This window comes from Harmonia axyridis, chromosome X, assembly GCF_914767665.1.
Source record: "Harmonia axyridis chromosome X, icHarAxyr1.1, whole genome shotgun sequence".
Classification (NCBI taxonomy): Eukaryota; Metazoa; Arthropoda; class Insecta; order Coleoptera; family Coccinellidae; genus Harmonia; species Harmonia axyridis.
This window is the reverse complement of record NC_059508.1, coordinates 11,839,924-11,862,849: the sequence shown is the minus strand read 5'-3', so window position 1 is coordinate 11,862,849 and position 22,926 is coordinate 11,839,924. Positions and strand designations below refer to the sequence as shown.

At 33.4% G+C, this 22,926-nt stretch overlaps 1 protein-coding gene across 1 annotated transcript; it reads left to right on the top strand.

Annotated features, from left to right (window-relative positions):
• Nucleotides 1-1,271: 1,271 nt before the first annotated feature.
• LOC123686161 (short stature homeobox protein 2-like) lies at nucleotides 1,272-22,443 on the top strand. The gene is made up of 5 exons (XM_045626162.1): nucleotides 1,272-1,674; nucleotides 8,481-8,707; nucleotides 15,434-15,491; nucleotides 20,781-21,004; nucleotides 21,308-22,443. The coding sequence occupies exons 1-5, from the start codon at nucleotides 1,281-1,283 to the stop codon at nucleotides 21,494-21,496; spliced, it is 1,092 nt and encodes a 363-aa protein (XP_045482118.1). The 5' UTR covers nucleotides 1,272-1,280; the 3' UTR covers nucleotides 21,497-22,443.
• The last annotated feature ends 483 nt before the right edge of the window (nucleotides 22,444-22,926 follow it).

Sequence of the window (22,926 nt, the reverse complement as noted above, 5' to 3'; positions counted from 1 at the left end):
AAAAATCACAGATGGCAAATAATATGCCGACAAAGAGGATAGATAAAGGAAATAATAAACCTCGGATATGGGAGTGCTCGTAATGCAATAAAAGTACTCATCTTGAAAGCGATAATACATTCAAAAACTGTAAAAGGGTGCTATTTTTTACTACCGTGTGGAAAAAATAAAATACACTGGTTATAAAGTGTGTGATCTCATGTTTCATTTTTTGATTCCTCTTTTATTATTACATTCTACAATCATTAACATTATTAAAAGAATAATTTGATTTGAGTTTTTATTTTATATTCATTCGCCTAGTTGGAGAAATTAAATTTTGTTGAAAAAAATTGTGATATTTGTACGATCTAAAGCTAATAGGTTGTATCTTTAGATATCTATGTTTGATAATTTATATTGATTGAAATAATTTCTTTCTTTTATGATTTGATTTTACACAAATTTTAAAACACCGTCTATTCAAATCTCACTGTCAATGGGTAGATAAAAACACGTTCTTTTATTAAACATATCTAATTATGTATTAGGTACGATTCGGTAATGACGATACTAAGGATAATAAAAGCTGAATTGTTTCAACCATATCCACTCTACCCTATACAGGTATTTATAAAATAAACGAATATATCGACATGCATTTTTTTGGTTTCTTTTGTTTTTCGAAAACATGTTCCGACTATTTTTTTAAACATGCTAATATAAATTCCATCATTAGACATTTGGAGCACCCTGTACAATAAGAAATTCCACGCGGATGGAAAAATAATGTAAATTATGGCAAGAATTCAAGAGGGATGAAGTTATTTTTCCATAATACGCTTTTCCAAACCTGCATCGAATTATCATCCGTGAAAAATAAAAATCCCAAGTTTTCAACAGCTTAGTCGTCATAAAAACAAACGCTAGAGCGACCCCCAAATGAGTTCTGTGGCTCGTAAATTCATTAATGATTATTATAAATCTACATAACTTTATTAAGGATGCCCGGCTTGGTAAAAATGTCAGCTACTTAGTGTAACTTTATTGACTTATATTTCTCCCCCATAAACAGAAATTCCCATTAAGGTCTATGTAATTTTCACTTCCGAACTTCCCATCCGGCCGTTTCGATTGGTGGATGAAACCACCCTTAAATCTTCTAGGGGTTGGACTTGGACCGGGTTCAGCCCCCTGAGCGGTCCAACATGTGATGTGTTACCATGGCTCCCGGATTCTGGGATAACTGGATGTTTTATTCAGTTTATATGTGTTTTCGGAAGTCTCAACATTATACCAAAATGGAAAAATTGACCAATTTCGTCTCTCAAACGTTCGAGACAAATCTCAACGAGCTCAAATTGACGAACGGTTGCCTCAATCTGACAAATCCGGTGAAAACGGAAAATTCCGGTATCCCGGAAGAAAATCAGAGCCAGAATAGCGAACAAAAACGACCGAAAAATTGGCTGATTAGTGATATTTCTCGAGCAGCATCTTCAGAAAATAGTTCGGACAGCGAAGCTGGAAACGTGGTTTGTTTCAACAACAATTTCAACCTGAAAATTGTATCGAAAAGTAGTTACGGTTCACCAGCTTCGTTCGATGTTAGAAAAAGTGATACGAAAAATGAAAGTGACAAAAAACAATCCAATGATAACATGCTTAAGTCTATGGTCAACGAGGACAATAATGGTATGTGTAAAAGTATTTAAATTCCATCAAATTTACATCCGAATTTCATTACCGTTTATTTTTCTAATATTGCACCACAATGTGACAATCATTATCAACCGATTTTCCTTAGTTGGCTATTTGTCCCTTTTTAACAAGTATCTTCTACTTCTTTTCTTTATGTGGAGAGGGAAATTGAGTACCGTTATGTTTCCGGATTATTCAGTTATTATTTTCTTTAAAGCAAATCAATTTGAACATCATCCAAATTCCGAACTCATTTGCTCATACTTTACAGCATAAAAAAAGCACTAGGTATGCACAAATGTTTACATAAGAAAAACTCAATGTTCGTCATAAGTAAATGAAATTTTTCACACATAAGAAATGTACCTATGTAAAAATATAACGATTTGTCAGTAGATATTTAAAAACCAAGCATTGTATGAAAGTATAAACATATAAAAATATAGAGAAAAAAATTCTTGTACTAACATTTAAGCCTCAAGACTAGTCAAAAAAGCATCTAGTACATAAAGCGTTTATTTTTCGACTAAACACTGGTAAACACAACTTGTAAAATCCAAAGTATTTCATTCCAAAATAGGGATTTACTAGCTACTCAAGCTCGAGTTCAAGTAGCTTGAGCTTGACTTCAAATCAACTCAAGTTCAAGTCAAGTAGTAGTTTTACAATGTCAAGTACTTAATGAATGAATACTTGATTTGACGTTGAAAAACTACTACTTGACTTGAACTTGAGTTGATTTCAAGTCAAGCTCAAGCTATTTGAGCTTGAGCTTGTGTCTTGAATATCAAGTATCTTGAATATCAAGCCAAGCTGTGAATTCCTATTCCCAAAGATCAATCCTTTTTTTTCCATCAGCTATACTGGAATTTAAATTATCCAAATGGTATTTAAAATACATTCGACTTTTCAATATGGTAATCTAATTTTCAACTACCTCATGAGCTAAAAATGGTCTGTACTAAAATTAATTTTCTGAAAATATGTTGACGAATTGAATCAAAGGACCAACTAGTTGTTTAATAAGTACTTATTTATTATTCTGCTGTTATTTATTGTTCAGCTGTTAGAACAGAAGTGATGCAATAAGTACACTGAAATAATCATTTTGTGAAAGCATTATAACGTAAGACATTTTCACTTTAAACTTCAAAGTTCAAGAATAAAAGTCCTGAATTATATATGTAATCAATTTTTGGAGGATTATGAAAAAGCTCTTCAAATTCCAATCACATGTAAAATGTAGATAGGTACTATATTAGGGTATATTTGTGAGCATTGTTAAACTAAATTCAATCGAATAAAATTGAAAAGAACCTATATTATTGTTTACAGATAACATGAAATATCGAAATATAAGTTCATTATAGATATTGTAATATTCATTTATACATTAAACAACATTTTCGAATATATCTACCATCAGTAAAAATTAGTCAACTCAAAATGAACTCTGTAATATTAATAATAAATAAAAATAATGAAATCTATTCAGATTACCGTGTAGATTTCCTCTCAAACTGATATGATGTGATTTTAAATTGGTTTATGATAAACAACAAGCAGAAGAAATGAGCTTTATTTACCAAACCATCCACAGATAATTCCATGTTTTTATCATTTTCAATCTTAATATACTTATTTCCTTGGAAGGACAAATCCAAGAAGATGGAAATCAAGTAATAGCTCAATAAAACGCAAAGTTGTCAGATACAAGAACGGATTTCAATAAGATTAATGGAAAGAGCCCCCTTTCTAGGGTGGTAAAAGTTTTATCACATTACCGTGTTATAAAGTGTTCCCATGGGATGTACAGCTAAATGTTGCGATTAAAATGATTGGCGATAGAAAAAACAAGAGATATCTATTTTGGTAGAAGATAATTCTTAAAATGAACATGAATATAGACATTTGAAGAACATATCTCTATAGGTAGTTGTTTGAAGAAATGAACCAAAACAACTGAATAAGGGTTTCAAATTAGCAATTCGATTCCTAGAGGAAAATTGCAATTGCAAATTTATTGACAATATGTAAGATAGAAGTGAATAGTGATAAAATTATAAGAAAAAATAAACAGTTAGAGTAAAATTTAGAAAAACATGGAATATATTAGATATTCCAGAAATGTCATCGCTAGCCTTAAGTTACAAGGAAAAAGCAGAATTTGCCTATTATAGACAAAAACAGGTTAAAATATTGAATACTGAAAATTTTTTTCAATTATTATATAATTTTCAGGAATTCAGTTGCTTCCCAGCTATGTTTAAAAATTAAACTCAGTTATAAACTTTCGACGCATTCACCATTTCGTACACTAAACAATTGTGATGATATTTGCCAAGACAATTTATCCTCTATCAGCTGAAAACACTCAAGAATTAAATATAAATAATAAATTTCAATATGACTCGACATAATCTGAAAGTAAACAACTATGAGATGAACGACATTCTTTTTATAAAACTATAAATTTGCAACTCTCAAAAGTGTTGATATAGATACGTTGATTCATTCATTCAACTCTTTTACAAATATTTTCTCTGAGAATCAGATGAAAACCACTATTTTTGAGTTTTAATGAAGGGTTTTCTAATGATAAGCTTCATTTCTATATTAAAAAAGAAAGTATATTTTAGGATAAATCAATGGATAAGTTTTTGTCAACATTACGGGCTACAGTAGAAATATTCTCAGTTTTTCTTGAGCGACGAACACAATTTCGATTCTTCACATCACTTACTTGTCCGACCAGGTCAAATTTTGATACCAGTTTCACTTTTGCCGGCCAAGAAGGTGCTTCACGATAACCCAAAAGTGATTTTGTTTTACAAACTGGGGTTATGATATTTTCTCCATTTTTGTAGTGAATTTTAACGATCTCATTGCTTTACTGACATTTTTACTAATGGCGTAGTTGTAAAATATCAACAGATGATAGCTTCAAAAGTGACAGCTGTCAAGATAGTGGGCTATTTGAAATGAAACCTCTTATTGGAAAACCCAAGAATATACCCAAAAAGTTGATTTACTATAGCAATTGAAATGAATAAGAACCTGCACACCATCAATTTTTTATTTTGGCAAAATTACGTTTTAAATTTTCAATATTACGAGGAACTTACATTTATCCACTCTGGTTTTTCATAATAATCCCTGTAGAATACATAACATAACTTATCATGAAGAATTCAGTCATAATAATCCACAAGAAATGAGCATTTCAGTGAAATTCTACCGAATGGACTTTAGAATGTTGTATTAATATTGATGGTGAATGTAGGAATCTATTCTTTTACCCTCTCAAAGAGAGGGTGATTCTTATCAGCCTCATAAACTCCCATAAAGAAGCAATATCAGCTCCATATGATTTGAGCATCATTTAACTTTTCATTTTTAAGTTAGAACATAAGGGATAGTGTTGAAGGGGTGTTGAAAATTACCTTGACTCGCTTACGCTAAAAACGGCACAATATGGTTCAATATATCTTCCTTCTTGTTACACAATACCTCAACACATTTGAAAAATCATATAATAAATATGAAATAAATCACATTTCAAAAACTCTCAACTTAGTAACTGTTGCACCAGCCTCATTTTCGAATAAGTTAGGTCCAATCACACCACCAGCTCAAAAACTGCACCAAACACTGACACGTTGAAGTGAGAGGTTTTTCAACAATCATTTTCCCCAAACAGGAAAATTTTCTTTTTTTGAGTAGCCTCCGAGATGAAAATGGGACACCTTACTATAAATGATTGTTCGAGGAAAATCAGGATCATTTTAATGCATTTCAAGAACAATCAGTGAAGATACGACGTTGCTGGTGTTCGACTGGCTTAAATTCTTGTGTTAACTGAACTTCAAAAGCCTTAAAACCTGAACTTTATGCAAAATATTGTATAATGTGGATACCAGAATCGACAAACCTGGGTTTTCGTCAACACAACGGGTTACAGCAGTAATATTCTCAGTTGCTCTTGAGTGACGCACACGGTTTCGATTCTTCACATCCAAATTTTTCTAATTGGAATCTCTCATTGGAAATATTTTATGTTATCCAATTCCTGAAGAAAAACGTTTTCAATTTGATTTCTGGGATTTAGCGTCAAAAATCAAGCAAACGCGATGATTTCATCCGATATTCCAAAAATCGAAGACCCGTAACCACGTAGTTGTGTCATTTGGACCTTGCTTAAATCCAATTTGTAGATTGTATCCCTATATATAATTAACGTTCATCAGATCAAATTTTGTATGCATATATAGCATTGCTGTCCCAAAAATCAATGCTAACAAGATGAACCAGGAGCAAACACCACCCCATTGAGCTACAACCCCTATTGATTCAAGTGTAATCTGGTTAAGGTTGTGCAAACAAATTGCAAATAAAGATTTAATTCAATATCGTATTGGGGGTTGAAACTGAAGTTTAAATAGCTGCAGATTTTTAGTTCTTCATTAGGCGACTACACGTCGATGGTTAGGGGGTGGTCATTCTTGTGAATTATTGTACAACTGGGGTTTGTATTATGCGTTTGCTGGAGTGGAACACGCTCATTTTTTGGCGTGTTTCACTTTCACATTGCAGGGGTGCTAATTGATTTAAACTTACAGGGAAAACATATTTTATTTTTGGCATTTTGAAATAAGGGATTAGTTTGAGCCTCAGTATTTATCACTAGCTTTAACCCGCAACTTTTATTTTTCATCAGATTCAAATGGAAAAAAACTTTTTTATCAAGTATAGTATAGATGACATTTATTGTATAGGTTAATTGTTGGTTTTGACTGCAGGATATGTTCTTTTTTTCAATGTGAGAATTATCTAGGTTGATTTGGACTCGTTAATCTTCATTTTCAATCTTTTAAACCATTTTTGTAGCATGTTTAGTTGAATTCGTAGGATAAATGATGGAACTGCAGTTTTGAAGTCTATAGAGGGTATAGTAGTGGGCCCAGCACACTCCCCTGAGGCACTCCTGCTCTAACAGCCTCATGGTTACGCCTTTGTATTTTCTTGATTTTGTGGAAAAAGTCTTTTTTCCAAACCCTATCGAATGCCTGGATTATATCCAAAAATGCAGAATTATTCCAATAATTTTTTGCTGGTTCAGTATTTCAAGGATTTTGGAGGGAATTGTCAAGAGACTTATATGTCTACAAGATAAGCCATCGTGAAGGTTTTTGCCTGGTTTTGGCATCATAATAATTTCAGATCTTTTGAATTGATAAGGCCAAAAGTGATGTTTGAAATGGCATTGAATGAGCAAAGAAATATTTTAACTGCATCTTTTGGCAATTTCTTCAGCATTTTTGCTTTTATTCTGTCCGGGCCTAGAGCTTTGTTGTTCTTTAATTGTTTGATAAAAATGAATCAGTATCAGTGCTATAGAGATCCATTCACAAAGATGAAATATATGAATTTAATCGATCATACATAGGTAAATGCACTGGTTCTCGACCAGTTAACAGAAACATCGATTTCGAGCACGATTTTTTCACACATAAACTTATCAAATTTCAATGGTGTTGGTGTTCATCGATTCTTTGGCGAGTTTTAAATGATTTGTCATATAATTTTAAGCGTTCTTTCCGCATTTAACCTTTGAAATGTGAAAACTTATAGAAAATCTCAATAACCTCGGTTCTCGACCACGCCGCAGAGTTCTCGACCATTTTTGTGTTAGTTTTCGACCACTAATAATAGTGGCCGCTCCACTTAAAAATTTTATAAAAAACTTTAGACCGAGATGAGTGATTAGTTCTCACTTTCGTACCGTACCATCGACATCACTACCTATCACTCAGATGGGTTTCAGATGAGGTAATCAAGTAAGAAACACTCGGAACGTAAAAAAAAATTATTTTGCAAAAGTTTCCACTTTCTATAAATATTTCAAAATAGCAACTCATACAACATTATTTGGTTATTTTGCTCTTAATATCTATTTAGAAACTAATGAGTGCATAAAATATAAAACACCCACCACCAGTGGTCGAGAATTAAGTACAATCAAATTGGTTCTCGACCGCGAATAAATAAAGGGTAGAAATAAGTGTTTCAACGTTAATTCGGTGGTCGCAAACTAATATTCACAAAGTAGATATATAAATGAATCAAGGTATCGAAAAAAAAAACGAAAATGATCCAACAGAAATACATCAGTTGAAATGAACAATTATTGAAGTAACATATTGGTTCTCGACCACTTTGGTCGAGAAATAAAAGATACAAATTTTCCAATACCAGTTCGCGACCGCCGAATATTAAACAAAAAAATAGACATTTATTTGCTTTTTGATTGAAATACACTCGAAAATATATCTTATAGTTGATATGGAACAAAATATACACACATAATTCATTTAAAATAAGAAATAATTACTATTTTCTGGTCATATATCACAAAGCACTCTTCTAAGAGAGGACGAGAAAGAACCCTTTTCTATGATAGACGATTATAAACTAATTTTTAGCGCGGAAACTCTGACCTATACCACTACTATGCAAACTATCTTGGCAGGGTAGAATGGTCGAGAGCACGTAACGCGAAAATATTTTGCACTACATGATATATTTTTATTATTATTTCATCTCAAATCACAGAATGGTCGAGAACCAGTGCCGGTCGGCTAACCAGTGCATTTACCCTACTATCCAAATATTTTGAGCATTATTCAGCTTGGAAAAAAATTGAATTTACAATCATCAAATGAAAATTTCGATGAAATTGCTTTAGAATCAATATGAATTCATGTGAAAATCAAACATTTCAATCCTGTTTTCTTTTTTTGTTGCAGGGTCGAAAGACAGCAATTGTGAAAACATCGAAGATCTATCGGACAAAAACCGATCTGAGGTGAACCAAAAGATTCTTACTAAGCAGAGAAGATCTAGAACAAATTTCACTCTGGAGCAGCTCAATGAATTGGAGAAATTATTCGATGAAACACACTATCCTGATGCCTTTATGAGAGAAGAATTGAGTCAGAAACTAGGACTTAGTGAGGCAAGAGTTCAGGTTGGTTGAACAATTAATTATTTAGCGGGGTTAAAAATTTACTATGCAGTATATATCTAAGTGGAACTGCAATGTAAAGAACCTTTGATTTTATTCCATATATTAACTGAATAATGTCTTCCATGAATTGTTTTTACTCTTCTCTCAGCACCCACAAATGATCACTGATTTTTAGAGGGCACTTAACCTAACCCACTGAACTCGAATGACATAAGAAATGTCAAAAAACAATCCACATTGTGGTCATTAAAATCTTTTAAATTATTTCATTCCTATAGAACCATCTCATTCAGGAAAAATCGTAATTATCATTTGAGCAACGTGAAATAATTTAGCAAAGTGTGGGATCTATACTGCTTCAACAATATTATGTACTGAACAAAAACGATCAATTGTCGAAATCGAAAAGTTCACAAAATAATTTTGAATGACCGTAAAGTGAAGTTGATCGAGATAGCAGACATTGTGAAGATATCATCGGAACGTATACATCATATCATTCACGAATTATTGTACATGAGAAAGCTTTGTGCAAAATGGGTGCCGCGCGAGCTCACAATCGATCAAAAGCAACAACGTGTCAATGATTCTGAGCCTGAGCAGTGCTTGAAGCTGTTTAAGTGCAATAAACCTGAATTTTTGCATCGATATGTTACAATGGATGAAACATGGCTCCATCATTTCACTCCGGAGTCTAATCGACAGTCAGCTGAGTGGACTTCACACGAAATACCGAATCCAAAGGGAAGAAAAACACAACAGTCAGCTGGCAAGATTATGGCGTCAGTATTGTGGGATGCGCAAAGTATAATATTAATTGATTACCTCCAAAAGGGCTAGACCATCAACAGCGATTATTATATAGCGTTATTGGATCGTTTAAAGGATGAAATCGTTAAAAAACGGCCCCATTTGAAGAAACAAAGGTGCTGTTTCATCAAGACAATGCGCCGTGTCATAAATCAATGAAAACAATGGCAAAATTGCATGAATTGGACTTCAAATTGCTTCTGCATCCACCGTATTCGCCAGATCTGGCCCCCAACGACTTTTTACTGATCTCAGACCTCAAAAGAATGCTCGCTGCAAAGAAATTTAGCGCCAATGAAGAAGTAATCGCCGAAACTGAGGCCTATTTTGAAGCGAAAGACAAATCGTACTACAAAAATGGTATCGAAAAGTTGGAAGATCGCTATAATCGCTGTATCGCCCTCGAAGGCAACTATGTTGAATAATAAAATCAAATTTTGCCAAAAAAATGTGTCTCACTATGGTAGACCGTGGACTTTTCAATTGGCTTGTTACAGGGTGATTCACCGCGATGGCCTATTAGACGTTTATGAAAAACTAATCAGAATTTTTGTGCTAAATATTTGAATATTGAATAAGGTTTAAGACAATGATCTTATATTTTCAGCTCTCTATATCTTCCGGTTATACCGGAAACAGACAACTTTCTTATTTTAAATGGCACACCAGTATATTATTGCATCGTCCTGTAGCTTATTGGACGTTTTTCTGAATATTTCTGTAGAAAAACTTCTTTCGAAAAAACCTTTTTCATTTTCGATTCTGCAAATATGTAGTATTACTTGGACAACTCAAATTTATCAAAACTCTAGATATTTCATTGTTTCTGTTCCAGTTTTTTGGTAACAGAGAATAATAGAATTAGAAATTGACAGTATCACTTTGTTGCAGTGGCGTACCCAGACATAAGCCTTGGGGGGGACGAAGAAAACAAATTTTCGAATTTTTCTTCTTTTGAATAAGTTTTCTAAAGAAGTGTGCTTACTCACAATAAGATTGTGATACGCCACTGCTTTGTTGCATGAATAAAATCTAAGAAGTAAACGAAAAACACATTGAAAAGTCTATTAGAAAATAGCACATTTTTGAGGGGATTTTTTTTTGTCTTATCCAAATCCAATAATGTTCATGAATTGTCAATTGAATAGCTAACATCACAAAAAGAGAATCCTCACTTGTGGAAAGAAAGATTTTCCATCCCATTTTAAGAGCAGTGTAAGTGAAGTCTGGTAACGAAAACGCGCAAGAAGAAAGGTGTAAAATTGGGCGTGTTGCTCACCAGTTCGAGCAGGAAGAGGGTGGCAACGGCGTCTTTAAAGGTCCCCAAGGGAGAAATTAGCGAAGACAACACTCGAGTTTAATATCGCTCCCCTTAGGTATAATAAACCCATAACAAAATGGGGTCTAAATTAATTTAATTCCATTACCGTAATGAGGATGCCAAATACTGTAACTAAATAAAGTGAAAATCCTTGCTCTCGGATTTTCTGCATACCAATTACACCGTCTGCTGACTTGCAAATAACCAGCTAGTACTCTGATCGAATCCATTTAGTTGATGGATTCAGTCTTCAGATTAAGTGAATCACCATATATAAAGTGCCACACTATTTGTTCACAATATAAACGACTTACGTATTTCAGTGCTCTTGAGTTGATGATAATCTTACTCACTTTCAAAATTCAATAATCGAATTGTATTTCAAATAATGTGCATCTAACAGAGAAAAACAACTACTGGAATAATAAAACACACATATGTCGAATATTCAGGAGGTAGTGCTTAATTCAATTTTTTTAATTCAAAGTAATAGCTTGCAGCCCCTCCAAAAATAATTGATAATTATCCTTATTTTACAGAAATGTAACTCAGAAAAAGCGGAGAATTTAAAACATTTTTATGGGAGACACGGGCTTTTTCACTCAAGAAATCATTTGTTGCAATTTCTAAAGATTTTCTCTACTTATTTACTTAAGTATAAATGCTGAAACTGAAACTGAAGATATGGTCATCAAACGGTTTTGGAAAAAAATCAGGATACACCAAACTCCATTCAAAATTTTGAATTTAGGAGAAATATGTCAGTTCTATTAGTATTAGGTGTACAACTTTGTTTCTGTCGTTTTGCAATAGATGGCTTGTAACGGTACATGATAGCCGAAATAAATAGATCCTAGATGCAATAGCTTAGATATTTCTAAACATAACGCCATCTAAATATTAGTATCATGAAGTTATTCTCGATTAAACATGTCAGCTTACGTGCCAAATTCTCGTCATTTGCGGGAGGTTTTAATTTTCTGCTTCAATATGAAGAAAGCTGCAGCTGAGGCTCATAGAACGCTCTCAAATACCTATGGCGAGGCCGCTATTAGTGAAAAACATGAAAAACGCTTCAAGAACGGTGATTTTGACCTCGAAGACAAGCATGGCGGTGGAAGAAAGAAGGTTTTCGAAGATGCAGAATTGGAGGCATTACTTGATCAAGACTCGTGTCAAACGCAACAAGAATAGGCAGGATGATTGGGAGTGATGCAACAAGCCATTTCAAAACGCCTGAAAGTCATGGAAATGATTCAGAAATTAGGAAATTGAATGCCGTACGAGTTGAAGCCGAAATATGTTAAAGCGTTTGTTTGCTTGTCAATAGCTGCTTGCAAAGCAAAGATGGAAGAGATTTCTGTATCGCATTGTAGCTGGAGACGAGAAATGGGTTCATTACGACAATCTCAAGCGCAGAAAATCATGGGAATGTCCCGGCCATGCTTCCAGCTTCCACGTCGACGGTCAAACCTAATATTCACGGTTCCAAGGTCATGCTCAGTATGTTGGTGGGACCAGCTCGGCGTAGTGTATTATAAGTTGTTAAAACCGACTGAAACAATCACAGGCGATCGTTATCGAACGCTATTAATGCGTTTGAGCCGAACATTTGAAGATAAACGGTCCCAATACAACGAGAGACATGATAAAGTGATTTTACAGCATGGCAATACTCGACTCCATATTGCGAAAGTAGTGAAGGGATACTTGGAAACGTTGAAATGGAAAGTCATACCCCACCTGCCGTATTCTATACACCATCCTTCGGACCATCACTTGTTCCGATCAATTATACACAGCCAGGCTGAGCAGTACTTATGAATGTAAAAAATTGAATCGATTCGTTGATCGCTTCAAAAGATGACCAGTTTTTTCAACGCTGCCTGAAAGATGGGAGAAATTAGTTGCCAGCGATGGACAATACTTTGAATCATAATAAATGTATAACCAGTTTTTTACAATAAAGCCTCGAATTTCGGAAAAAACGGCGGAAGCAAAGTTGTACGCCTATGTAGGCGAATATTTCTATTCAATGTGAAATTCTAAACAAAAATATGAGACGAACTTACAAAATGAAACTGAAACTGAAACACTGTTAACAAATTCATGATCTAAATTTTCTTGATGGAATATGAATTATAGTATGTATATTCTAAAACAAGTTGCAGAATGTGCTCCTATTCCAACACGAATGCGAAATGAGTGTTGGAATCGCCTTCTGCAACAACTATTAGACGATATTTTCTCTATTTCAGTCAAGTTTTTTAAAATATTGTCGAAATTCAATGAAAAATTCAGATTATACATCCAAGTGACTTTTTTATTGTATCTTAGAAGTGTGTGTGACTGTTACGAAAATTGATAGATTACGGAATTTGAATAGTACGTTTCGAATTTTGAAATAATTTTCAATTACGCATTAAATTCGTGAATTATGTCTAACGAAATCGATTTAACACCACCAGAATTAAGAGAAATTGCGAATAATGTTGCAAATCATTACACTATATCAAAATTATATTTTAGGTATTGACACTTGACGTGTGTTGAAATTTGATAGGATCGAAAATCAGTGTAGACAACCACAAAACGAAAAATATAACTGAAAACAATGCTGTAATGAGTTCATTACAGCACTGTTTTTAAAACTGTAATGAACTCATACGATACTGAAATAGAGAAAATAAATTTATTAATGGACAATATGAATAAAATTTATGTATTGAAAGAATTTCGAGGAGTACCTTACTCATTGAATTTTCCACAAAACAACACATCTGAAATTCTAACTAGGATGTTTTTCTGTGACGTTGTCCCACCCTGTATAGACCAATGCTTTCTTTCCCCCAATGGAAAATCTGCCCAAATTGGGCGTCGATACATTCAGTCCAATGTAAGACCTAATAAATATTCATTAAGTCATTAACTGCTAATAAATATCGTTAAGAGAAGCAAATCGGCTGGAACTGCTACAAGACCCGACTAAACGTTCTCGATTAGTTCTTTCTAATAGAAAGCTCTACCCTTGTTTTTGCTGACCCTTTTTACATTAGGTTATTGGTTTCCTCTGATTCATTGGGAACTAATGGCTAAGCTACAGATTATCTGGCGTTTTTCCGATGACCATAAAGATTTAGAGGACTTGGTCCTTAAGTGATGAAACGATGATATACACCCTTATATTTCACCGTCGAATTGTCAATATGTCATTAACATAAATCCGTATAAATGGGGGATGTGCTTTAGGAAACGACAATTCGATTTTTTATTTCGATAAATTTACTGCAATACTGAATGGTCTATTCAATTTTGTGTTTTTTACAGATATAAAAAGTTATAAGAACTTGTGTAGCTCAAAATTGAGTAGCCCATATTTTTCGTAGCTGAGCAACACAAAATATTAATGAATGCCAGAATTTGTAAACAAGTTATTGTAGAGTGAATCTAGATTTTCGAAACCTCTTGGTTTCATTTAGTTAGGTTTGGTTTAGCAGAAAATAAATAGATCTTTTTTTTTTTGGATAAGATAAAATTCAATTCCCCAAATTTGTTTTTTGCAATTTTCGTAAAGTAAGCTCTCATCTCGTGCACTTTTTTTATAAATATCTAAAATGGAATCGAACATTATAAATTCGACACGAAGATTTATATCATTTCTCATAATGGCTTCACATATTTCTTTACATTTTAATAAATATTGAATATTATCTATGCCTTAATGTTTTTATCTGGGTTTTTTTCCTAATGGTTGTATAATGTATAATTTTGGGGAATAATATTTCCCATTATTTGATTAATTCTCATTCCAATTTTATCTCTTCATTTGAAATATTATCAATATCAAGGTATTTGATGAAAAAATTATAACTTTCCAGGTTATACAAGGTGTTCCTAAATAAGAGGTACAAACGAAAATGACACATTATTTCTCGAATCATTTTTAGAAGAGAAAATCTAAAGAACATGGGCCCGCAAACGCTTTGTTTTCGAAATGCAGGGTGTTAAACTTTGATTTTTTCCCATAGTATACCTTCCCTTCACAAGATATTCAACTCAAATTTGGCATGGACATTTCAATTTGAAGTCTGATATGTCAATTTTGAATGCAAATCTATAGGGGGATATTTTTTCTGGAACAGTTGCCGCATCTTTTCTCCATTTTTTTTTTTTTGGTGGACCACTGGTAGTTTAGAAAACTGTCTAAAGATACTTTGGTCCAGTACTACATTTGTTGATCTTGAAGTTTGTCGTAGCTACCGGTTCCGAGAAAAAAAATTCAAATAACAGTAATCCTCAGGAAAATCCAAATTGTTGTAAAGATCCAGTTAATAAGCTGTGAAGAATAAATCAAATATAAGTTTGGTCCTAATTCACCTAATATGTAGCTAAGATTAATACAGATTCCATAAACTGGTATAATCACAAAAAAGTAGGACTACAAGAAACTCTCGAAAAAACTCATGTTTAAAGGAAATTTTTTCCGAAAATTATTCAAGGAATCTCTCATTTTCCTTGGTACCTCCAATTTAGGAACACCTTCTATAAATTTCATTTCAGGATCCAGAAGAGATTGTAATTTAACATTTTTTCAGGTATGGTTCCAAAATCGCAGAGCAAAATGTAGAAAACATGAGAGTCAACTACACAAAGGTGAGCTTAAGTTGACGGTATTTTGTATGTATGTGCTATTAGGAATATGGCTATATTTTAACTTTTTTTGCCTATACTGATTCTGGAATATCAAGAGAATAAGTTGAAAGTTAAAAACAGATTTTATTTCCAGTTTGAGAATTGGCCTGTATGAAAAAGGGACAGTCAAAAATTATAAAAATAGAATGATAGTATGAACATTATTGATGAAACTTTTCGGATTTATCATAAAAATCTCTGTTCATTTGTGAATATTGAGAGAAATTTAAGAAGAATGCATTGACGACATTATTCAGACTTACTATTCGACAAATTTGAATTTGTTTAAAGTATGAAGAATAGTAAGTCGATTAAATGAATACTGTCGTCTTTTAATTCTTCTTAAATTTCTGACAGCATTCTCAAATGATCACAGATTTTGAAGAAACAATTTAACAATTTCTAAACGTTGTTGAAGTGTATATCTTTCCATGATTGAATGACATAACCTAGTGAACACAAATGACATAAGAAATGTCAAAATTCAATACACAATGATGCCATTATAACTATTTTAAATTGCATCATTCCTATCAGAAAATCTTATATAGGGTGTTTTTTTTCGAGGTATATATCTTTAAGTTGGCATTACTGTTCAAGATGGTGGCCGATTTAACAGTTGTCAAGTGATTTATTCTCAGTTTGGTTTGGCAATTCATCATGAATAGACTCACGCCTGCAATTTCATTTCGGAAATAATGGTTCTGTGCGGAATACGTATCACGCACTACGTCCATTAGCGATTGAATGGCTACGTCAACAAACAAAACTGCCGCATTTGGAGTGGAGCTAATCCTCAGGTGTATGTCGAAACACCGTTACATCCAGAAAAACTGACTGTTTGGTGCGTTTTATGAGCTGGTGGAATCATTGGTCCGTACTTCTCCAAAAACGATGATGGCCAGAACGTTACAGTCAATGGTGATCGGTATAGAGCCATGATTACTAACTTTTTCATTCCTGAATTGAACAACCATGATGTCCAGGAGCTGTGGTTCCAACAAGACGGCGCAACATGTCACACAGATCGTGCCACAATCGATTTATTGAAAGACACGTTTGGTGACCGCCTAATTTCACGTTTTGGACTTGTGAATTGGCCTCCAAGATCTTGTGATTTAACACCGCTAGACTACTTTCTGTGGGGCTATGTAAAGTAATTGGCCTATGCGGATAAGCCACAAACCCTTGACCATTTGGAAGACAACATTCGCCGAGTTATTGCCGATATACGGTCACAAATGTTGGAAAAAGTCATCGAAAATTGGACGTTCAGATTGGACTACATCCGAGCCAGCCGTGGCGGTCATATGCCAGAAATCATATTTAAAATGTAACGCCACAAGATTATCTTGCGGATAAATAAAATTCATGTCAATCGAATAATCCATCGTTGTTTTATTGCAATTTGAAGTTCTATAGCCCTAAAAAAAACACCCTTCAGATACAAAAAGGATTCTAGAATGATTCTCATTTGCGAATACAAGAATGATGCTCCTTTAAAAGAATGAGAAGAAGAGGAGCAAGCCAAAGAAGCAAAATGCGAAAAAAACAAGAAGATTTTTTTTCAGCGAGCAAATGGCAATATATTATAGGAGTTTGTTTTGGAGTGTATCGCATTTGGGGAAATAAAGCAATATATTTCTTCTCTTGGCGGAATAGCGCAATAATTTACGCCAAAAATCGCGTAATAGCCACGTAGGAGGGGCTCCGGAATGTCTTAAATTTATTAAAACATTCGCAGTCCACGGAACACTTCACCCCGCTGGTAGAGGGGGTTGAACTAACCCCCATAATTTCTACTGGTCATGAATTTATCATGTCTCCGCGTTTCCCTAGCCAAATCTGCGGTACATAATCGAATTTATATACAAGACAGCTTTAAAAAAAATGTAGTTAAGGGTAGGTTTTCAATCAAATAAAATAATTCCCCTCGAGGGTGATTCCGTTGCGCACAGTTATTTCTGTATCGGTTAGCTGAGGGTTCTAAGACGATCCGTCCAGTCCGAGGTCAATCTCTTGGGGGTTGTAAATAACAATTACCAACTCGCATGGATATCAACACCCCCTGTTACAGGGAAACCACTTTGCTGTTGGCTGGCAGATTACTTTGCGATTACTGCACAGTCTAGCCAGATTGATATACAGGATGATCATTAATACCCGTTAGTTAGCGGTTTGAAATGACAACTATTGATTGATAACGTGTACTCTTCAGAATAATCAATACGTCTCCATTTCATCCTTGAATAGTTATCAAAATTTAGTGCATTCGAGCCTATATAAAACAATGAAAACTAAAGGGTACGTAAAATGAAATAAAAGTCTACTTGGGTAGTAATTAGATTGATAAGCAAAAATTACACTATTTAATGAAAACAAATTTTTATTCACTCGATTGCTACTTGATGAAAATACTTTTAATTTATATGAAATAGTTATTCTAATTTCCACTATTTTATTATATAAATAACAATCGATTCGATACACTAAATAATAACTATACTTAATGATGGACAAATTACATATAAAACCTAAGTAGGTATATATCGGATTAGGATTAGGATAATGATTTTGATAACAATGGAATAACAGCAATATTAGGCCAATTGAAAAATCTCCCAGTCTGAAACACAGATTGCCCTGCTAGTATTAAATCCATATGATTTTAAGTTAGTACCAACCTTCAAACGATACGTGTCAAAATTTGACAGCAGTCCGACCATTAGTTTGTGAGATATTGCGTTGTAAGTGAAGCTACTTTTGTTATTTGACAATTGATGAAAAGAAAAATTTCGTGTGCTGATAAAATATTCCTTTTTGAAGAGAAAAAATACAGTTGAAGCAAAATCTTGGCTTGATGAAGAGTTTTCGGGGTCTGCACCAGGAAAATCAACCATCATTGATTGGTATGCTAAGTTTAAACGTGGTGAAATGAGCACCGAAGACGGCGAACGCACTGGACACCCAAAAGAGGCTGTCACCGACGAAAAAATCAAAAATGTTCACAAAATAATTTCGAAGGACCGTAAAGTGAAGTTGATCGAGCTAGCAGACATTGTGAAGATATCATCTCAACGTGTACATCATATCATCCACGAATATTTGTACATGAGAAAGCTGTGTGCAAAATCAGTGCAGCGCGAGCTCACAATCGATCAACAGCAACAACGTGTTAATGATTCTGAGCAGTGGTTGAAGCTGTTTAAGTGCAATAAACCTGAATTTTTGTGTCGATATGTGACAATGGATGAAACATGGCTCCATCATTTCACTCCGGAGTCCAATCGACAGTCAGCTGAGTGGACTGCAAACGATGAACCGAATCCAAAGCGAGGAAAAACCCAATAGTCAGCTGGCAAGGTTATGGCATCAGCATTTTGGGATGCGTAAGGTATAATATATTCATTGATTACCTTCAAAAGGGCCAGACCATCAACAGCGAATATTATATATTGTTATTGAATCGTTTGAAGAAAAAAAAGTGCTGTTTCATCAAGAGAATGCGCAGTGTCATGAATCGATAAAATAATGGCAAAATTACATGAATTGGGCTTCGAATTTCTTCTGCATCCACCATATTTGCCAGATCTGGCCACCAACGACTTTTTCCTGTACTCAGACTTCAAAAAAATGCTCGCTGGAAAGAAATTCAGCACCAATGAAGAAGTAATCGCCGGAACTGAGGCCTATTTTGAAGCAAAAGACAAATCGTACTACAAAAATGATATCGAAAAGTTGGAAAATCGCTATAATTGGTGCATCGCCCTCGAAGGCAACTATGTTGAATAATTAAATCGAATTTTGCCAAAAAAATATGTTTACATGGTGAAAATCCATTCAATTGATATTAAATAGTAATTTTTATTTCCACTTTTTTAGTATATAAATATAACAATCGATTCGATATACACGAGCTGCTGCAGCTTTTTTACATTTGGAATAACTAAACTTAATGATGTTATAGGGTTAGGCACATGTTAATAATATTTATTGGACTAACAAAATAACAGCAATAAATAGTTTTCAGGAAATGTTCGATAGTTGTTTACTTCTGTTCGGTCATTTTTTTATTAGGTTTGTTTATTCCTAAGGCTACTTGGCAGGTAGGGGCATAATTTCTATTTTCGATGAGTAAAATTTCAAAATCGTGGTTAAAATTATGTTCTAGTTCTAATAGAAGGTTGGAATATGTTGGTTGTTAAGGAGACTCTTCAGATTTTCCTAAATTCTTTCTATGAAATATCTCCCTGTTTGTCCTATACAGGGTGGCTCACGGTCAATAGTTCCCTGGAATTTTATGGAAAAACCGAAATTACGATTCCATTGAAATTTTTTTTTTTGGGTAGGAACCACTGCTCTATCGATCCAAAATATTTTCAGCGTCGCTTATATCAAAAAGTACTAACAACTTCGATATTTCATGTAGAACACCCTGTATATTATTACTTTTTTGGTTTGTTATAAGATGATTTGACTATTGGCATCGCTTGTAAAAAATTGTATAATTCTATAATGAATATTTCAAGTATAGGCAATAAATGATATATCTACACAAGTTTTGATAAAATTGTACATTTTAAATTAACCGCCAATACGATCAAAATCTAGTAAGAACATGGTCGTGAAGAATGAACAATTTCTTCAAAACTTCATTTGTGTAACTATTGCTTTCTATTTGAATCTCCTATCAATTGAATATTCGTTGATAAATTTAACAATACTGTACAATCGATGCTAATTGTTCGCATAATAAAATGGTAGAAATCAGAATAACTTTAATATGAATCAGAAAATGATATCGAATTTATGATATAAAAAATGGTAGAAATCAGAATAACTTTAATATGAATCAGAAAATGATATCGAATTTATGATATCAAAAATGGTAGAAATCAGAATGACTTTAATATGAATCAGAAAATTACATCGAATTTATCATATCAAATTCAATTCGATTCGAATCGTAGTTTTTTAAATAATCAGGAGAACAACATTTCGAACTACCATATTTAGGGAACCCTAACTTGATTTGCCCATTCCAAATCTAGTCTGAAAATTTCGAATTCCTTGGTTTCTCATTCGAGAGTTGACCTATAGAATAAAATTTGATAACGTAGGATTATAATTATTTATTATAAAAAGGTATAATTCGGTGACGATAAAATAAATTCAGATTAATAACACTAATATGAGTATTTCGTGTTTTCTTGTGCAATTCATATTATAACGTATGATTTAATTTTACAGGAATGATAATGAACAGTCAGTGTGAGACTTCTACAAGTTCAACTCTGGAACAATGCAGAATAGTTCCCTTCATGAATGTATCAGCTGCCTTGAGAGGATTAGCATTACCAGTAGATTCAGTTTCTCTAACAAACTGCGAAAGTGTATCTACGAAATTGTTTTCATACGCAGATACTACTGCTTTCACTTCCTTCGATTCGTCATTTCTATCTGCTGCACATCACGTAAGTTGAAAAGATATACTGAATAAGTGATTAAAAAAATGGGTATAAGGTCAGGTCAATACGAAAGATTTCAAGTTCTCGGAAGACTTGAAATTATACCATTGGATATACATAGTGTTTGAATAGCCACGCTCTTGTCCATGAAATTCTTCAAACTTAAGTAGGTTAGGTTAAGTTCATTTTATTTACTTAGAAAAACAGATTGAATTTGAATTTTAAGATCCTTTCATGTCATTCATTCATTCAAGCATTATTGAAATGAATCGCCGACTGTTTTTTACGAAATATATATCGTATTTTCAGTATGCCACAGCAGTTGCCATGAATGAGACATCTACAAGAATATTCTGTCATCCCAGATACTCCCTAGGATTTGCAGCCATTTCAGAAGCTCACAAAAATTCTAGTATAGCAGATTTAAGATTGAAAGCCAAAAAACATGCAGAAGCGATACGATTAGCAACTACTTCCAAAGAAAATAACTCGCATTAGATCGATTTGATGTACGTCTTCTTTCATTGGTGGAATAGGTATACAAAATTTCTATTTCTTGCAAAGCATCTTGATTTCAAACATTCCAAAAAAAAGATACAATTGAAATATATGTAGTTGTTATTGTTGTATAACATTTAGCTTCATACCAGTAAAATAGCTGGAATGACACGTGTGGAGATAGCTATTTGTGTATAAAGAGCGCAAAATTATATTGTCAATTGAAAGAGACAGTCTTGAAATCGATAATAAAGTTGCGCTCGAATTACACACAAAAATTTTTCTACAATCGAGCAGTTCACATATTTAATTTGATGAATGAAAATTAAAAGTACAGTTTTCACAAATTTTATGACAATTCCAGTCGCTGAAGAAAGTCTAGATGAGTTTGAAATTATATGTTCCGCCATTGTTACTGATTCAACATTTACCCAAGATTTCTGTGTGTCGTTTCAATTTTATTGTTAATACTTAATCAATGTATCCCTTAGCTGAAGAAGAACTTTTCCAACCTCCATGATGTTTCACATGGATGATAACACCTTCTCCTTCAACTCAAAGAGTATTTGACGAAAACAGTGACCTGTGACAAAGTGACTTTCTTCGAAAGAGAGCCTACTTTGGATATCGATTGTAGAAAAAAATATTAAGTACATATTACCAATACTGAATTTTTCAAATCAAGAAACATCGATGTTTTTTCGGTTTGAATATGTCCCGAAAGAGTTTTTGCTTACATGTTCCTCTAAATTTCAGAATGAACGAATGAAAAAATGTAGATATGTATAAATGTATATACTCTGTTTTCCTATTTTGCTAAGCATGTAGAAATTGTTTATTTATTTACATTTTATTGAACGTTCTACTAACGTTAATTTCTCTGTAGTGCCATTCATTATAGCAGATCAATAGTGTATGTTTATGAATAAAATAGAGAATAAGTGATATTTTCTTATATCCTTTTCCCAAAAACGATTAACCTAAACAAATTATTAAAATGATTTCCGAAATGTATTACGAAGTTGGAGACGAGCTTGGAAAATTTGAGAGACACTCTTAGATCTAAAAATTTATTATTAATATTATTTATTATCTGGACAACAGAATTAGAAAATCCCGAACAGTAAAAGACCAGGATTTTCGGATGTAACCCAGAATTAAATTTTCAAAAAATAGCACAAAGAGTGCATTAAGTGCTACTGGCGGCTTCACCATTATTCAGACTGGAGAAGGTCTGGATTGCTCAAGTGTTCATTGCGCCATCTATACACATTTTCCTGAAATAATAATAGCCATCTTCATTCGAATCGCATTGTTCTCTAAAGGAAAGCCACACAATGGAAACTCCAATTCATACGCAATACCATCTATGAACTTAAAATTTAACTAGAGCATTAGTTCCAGCATTGGTATCGAAAACAGATATTATC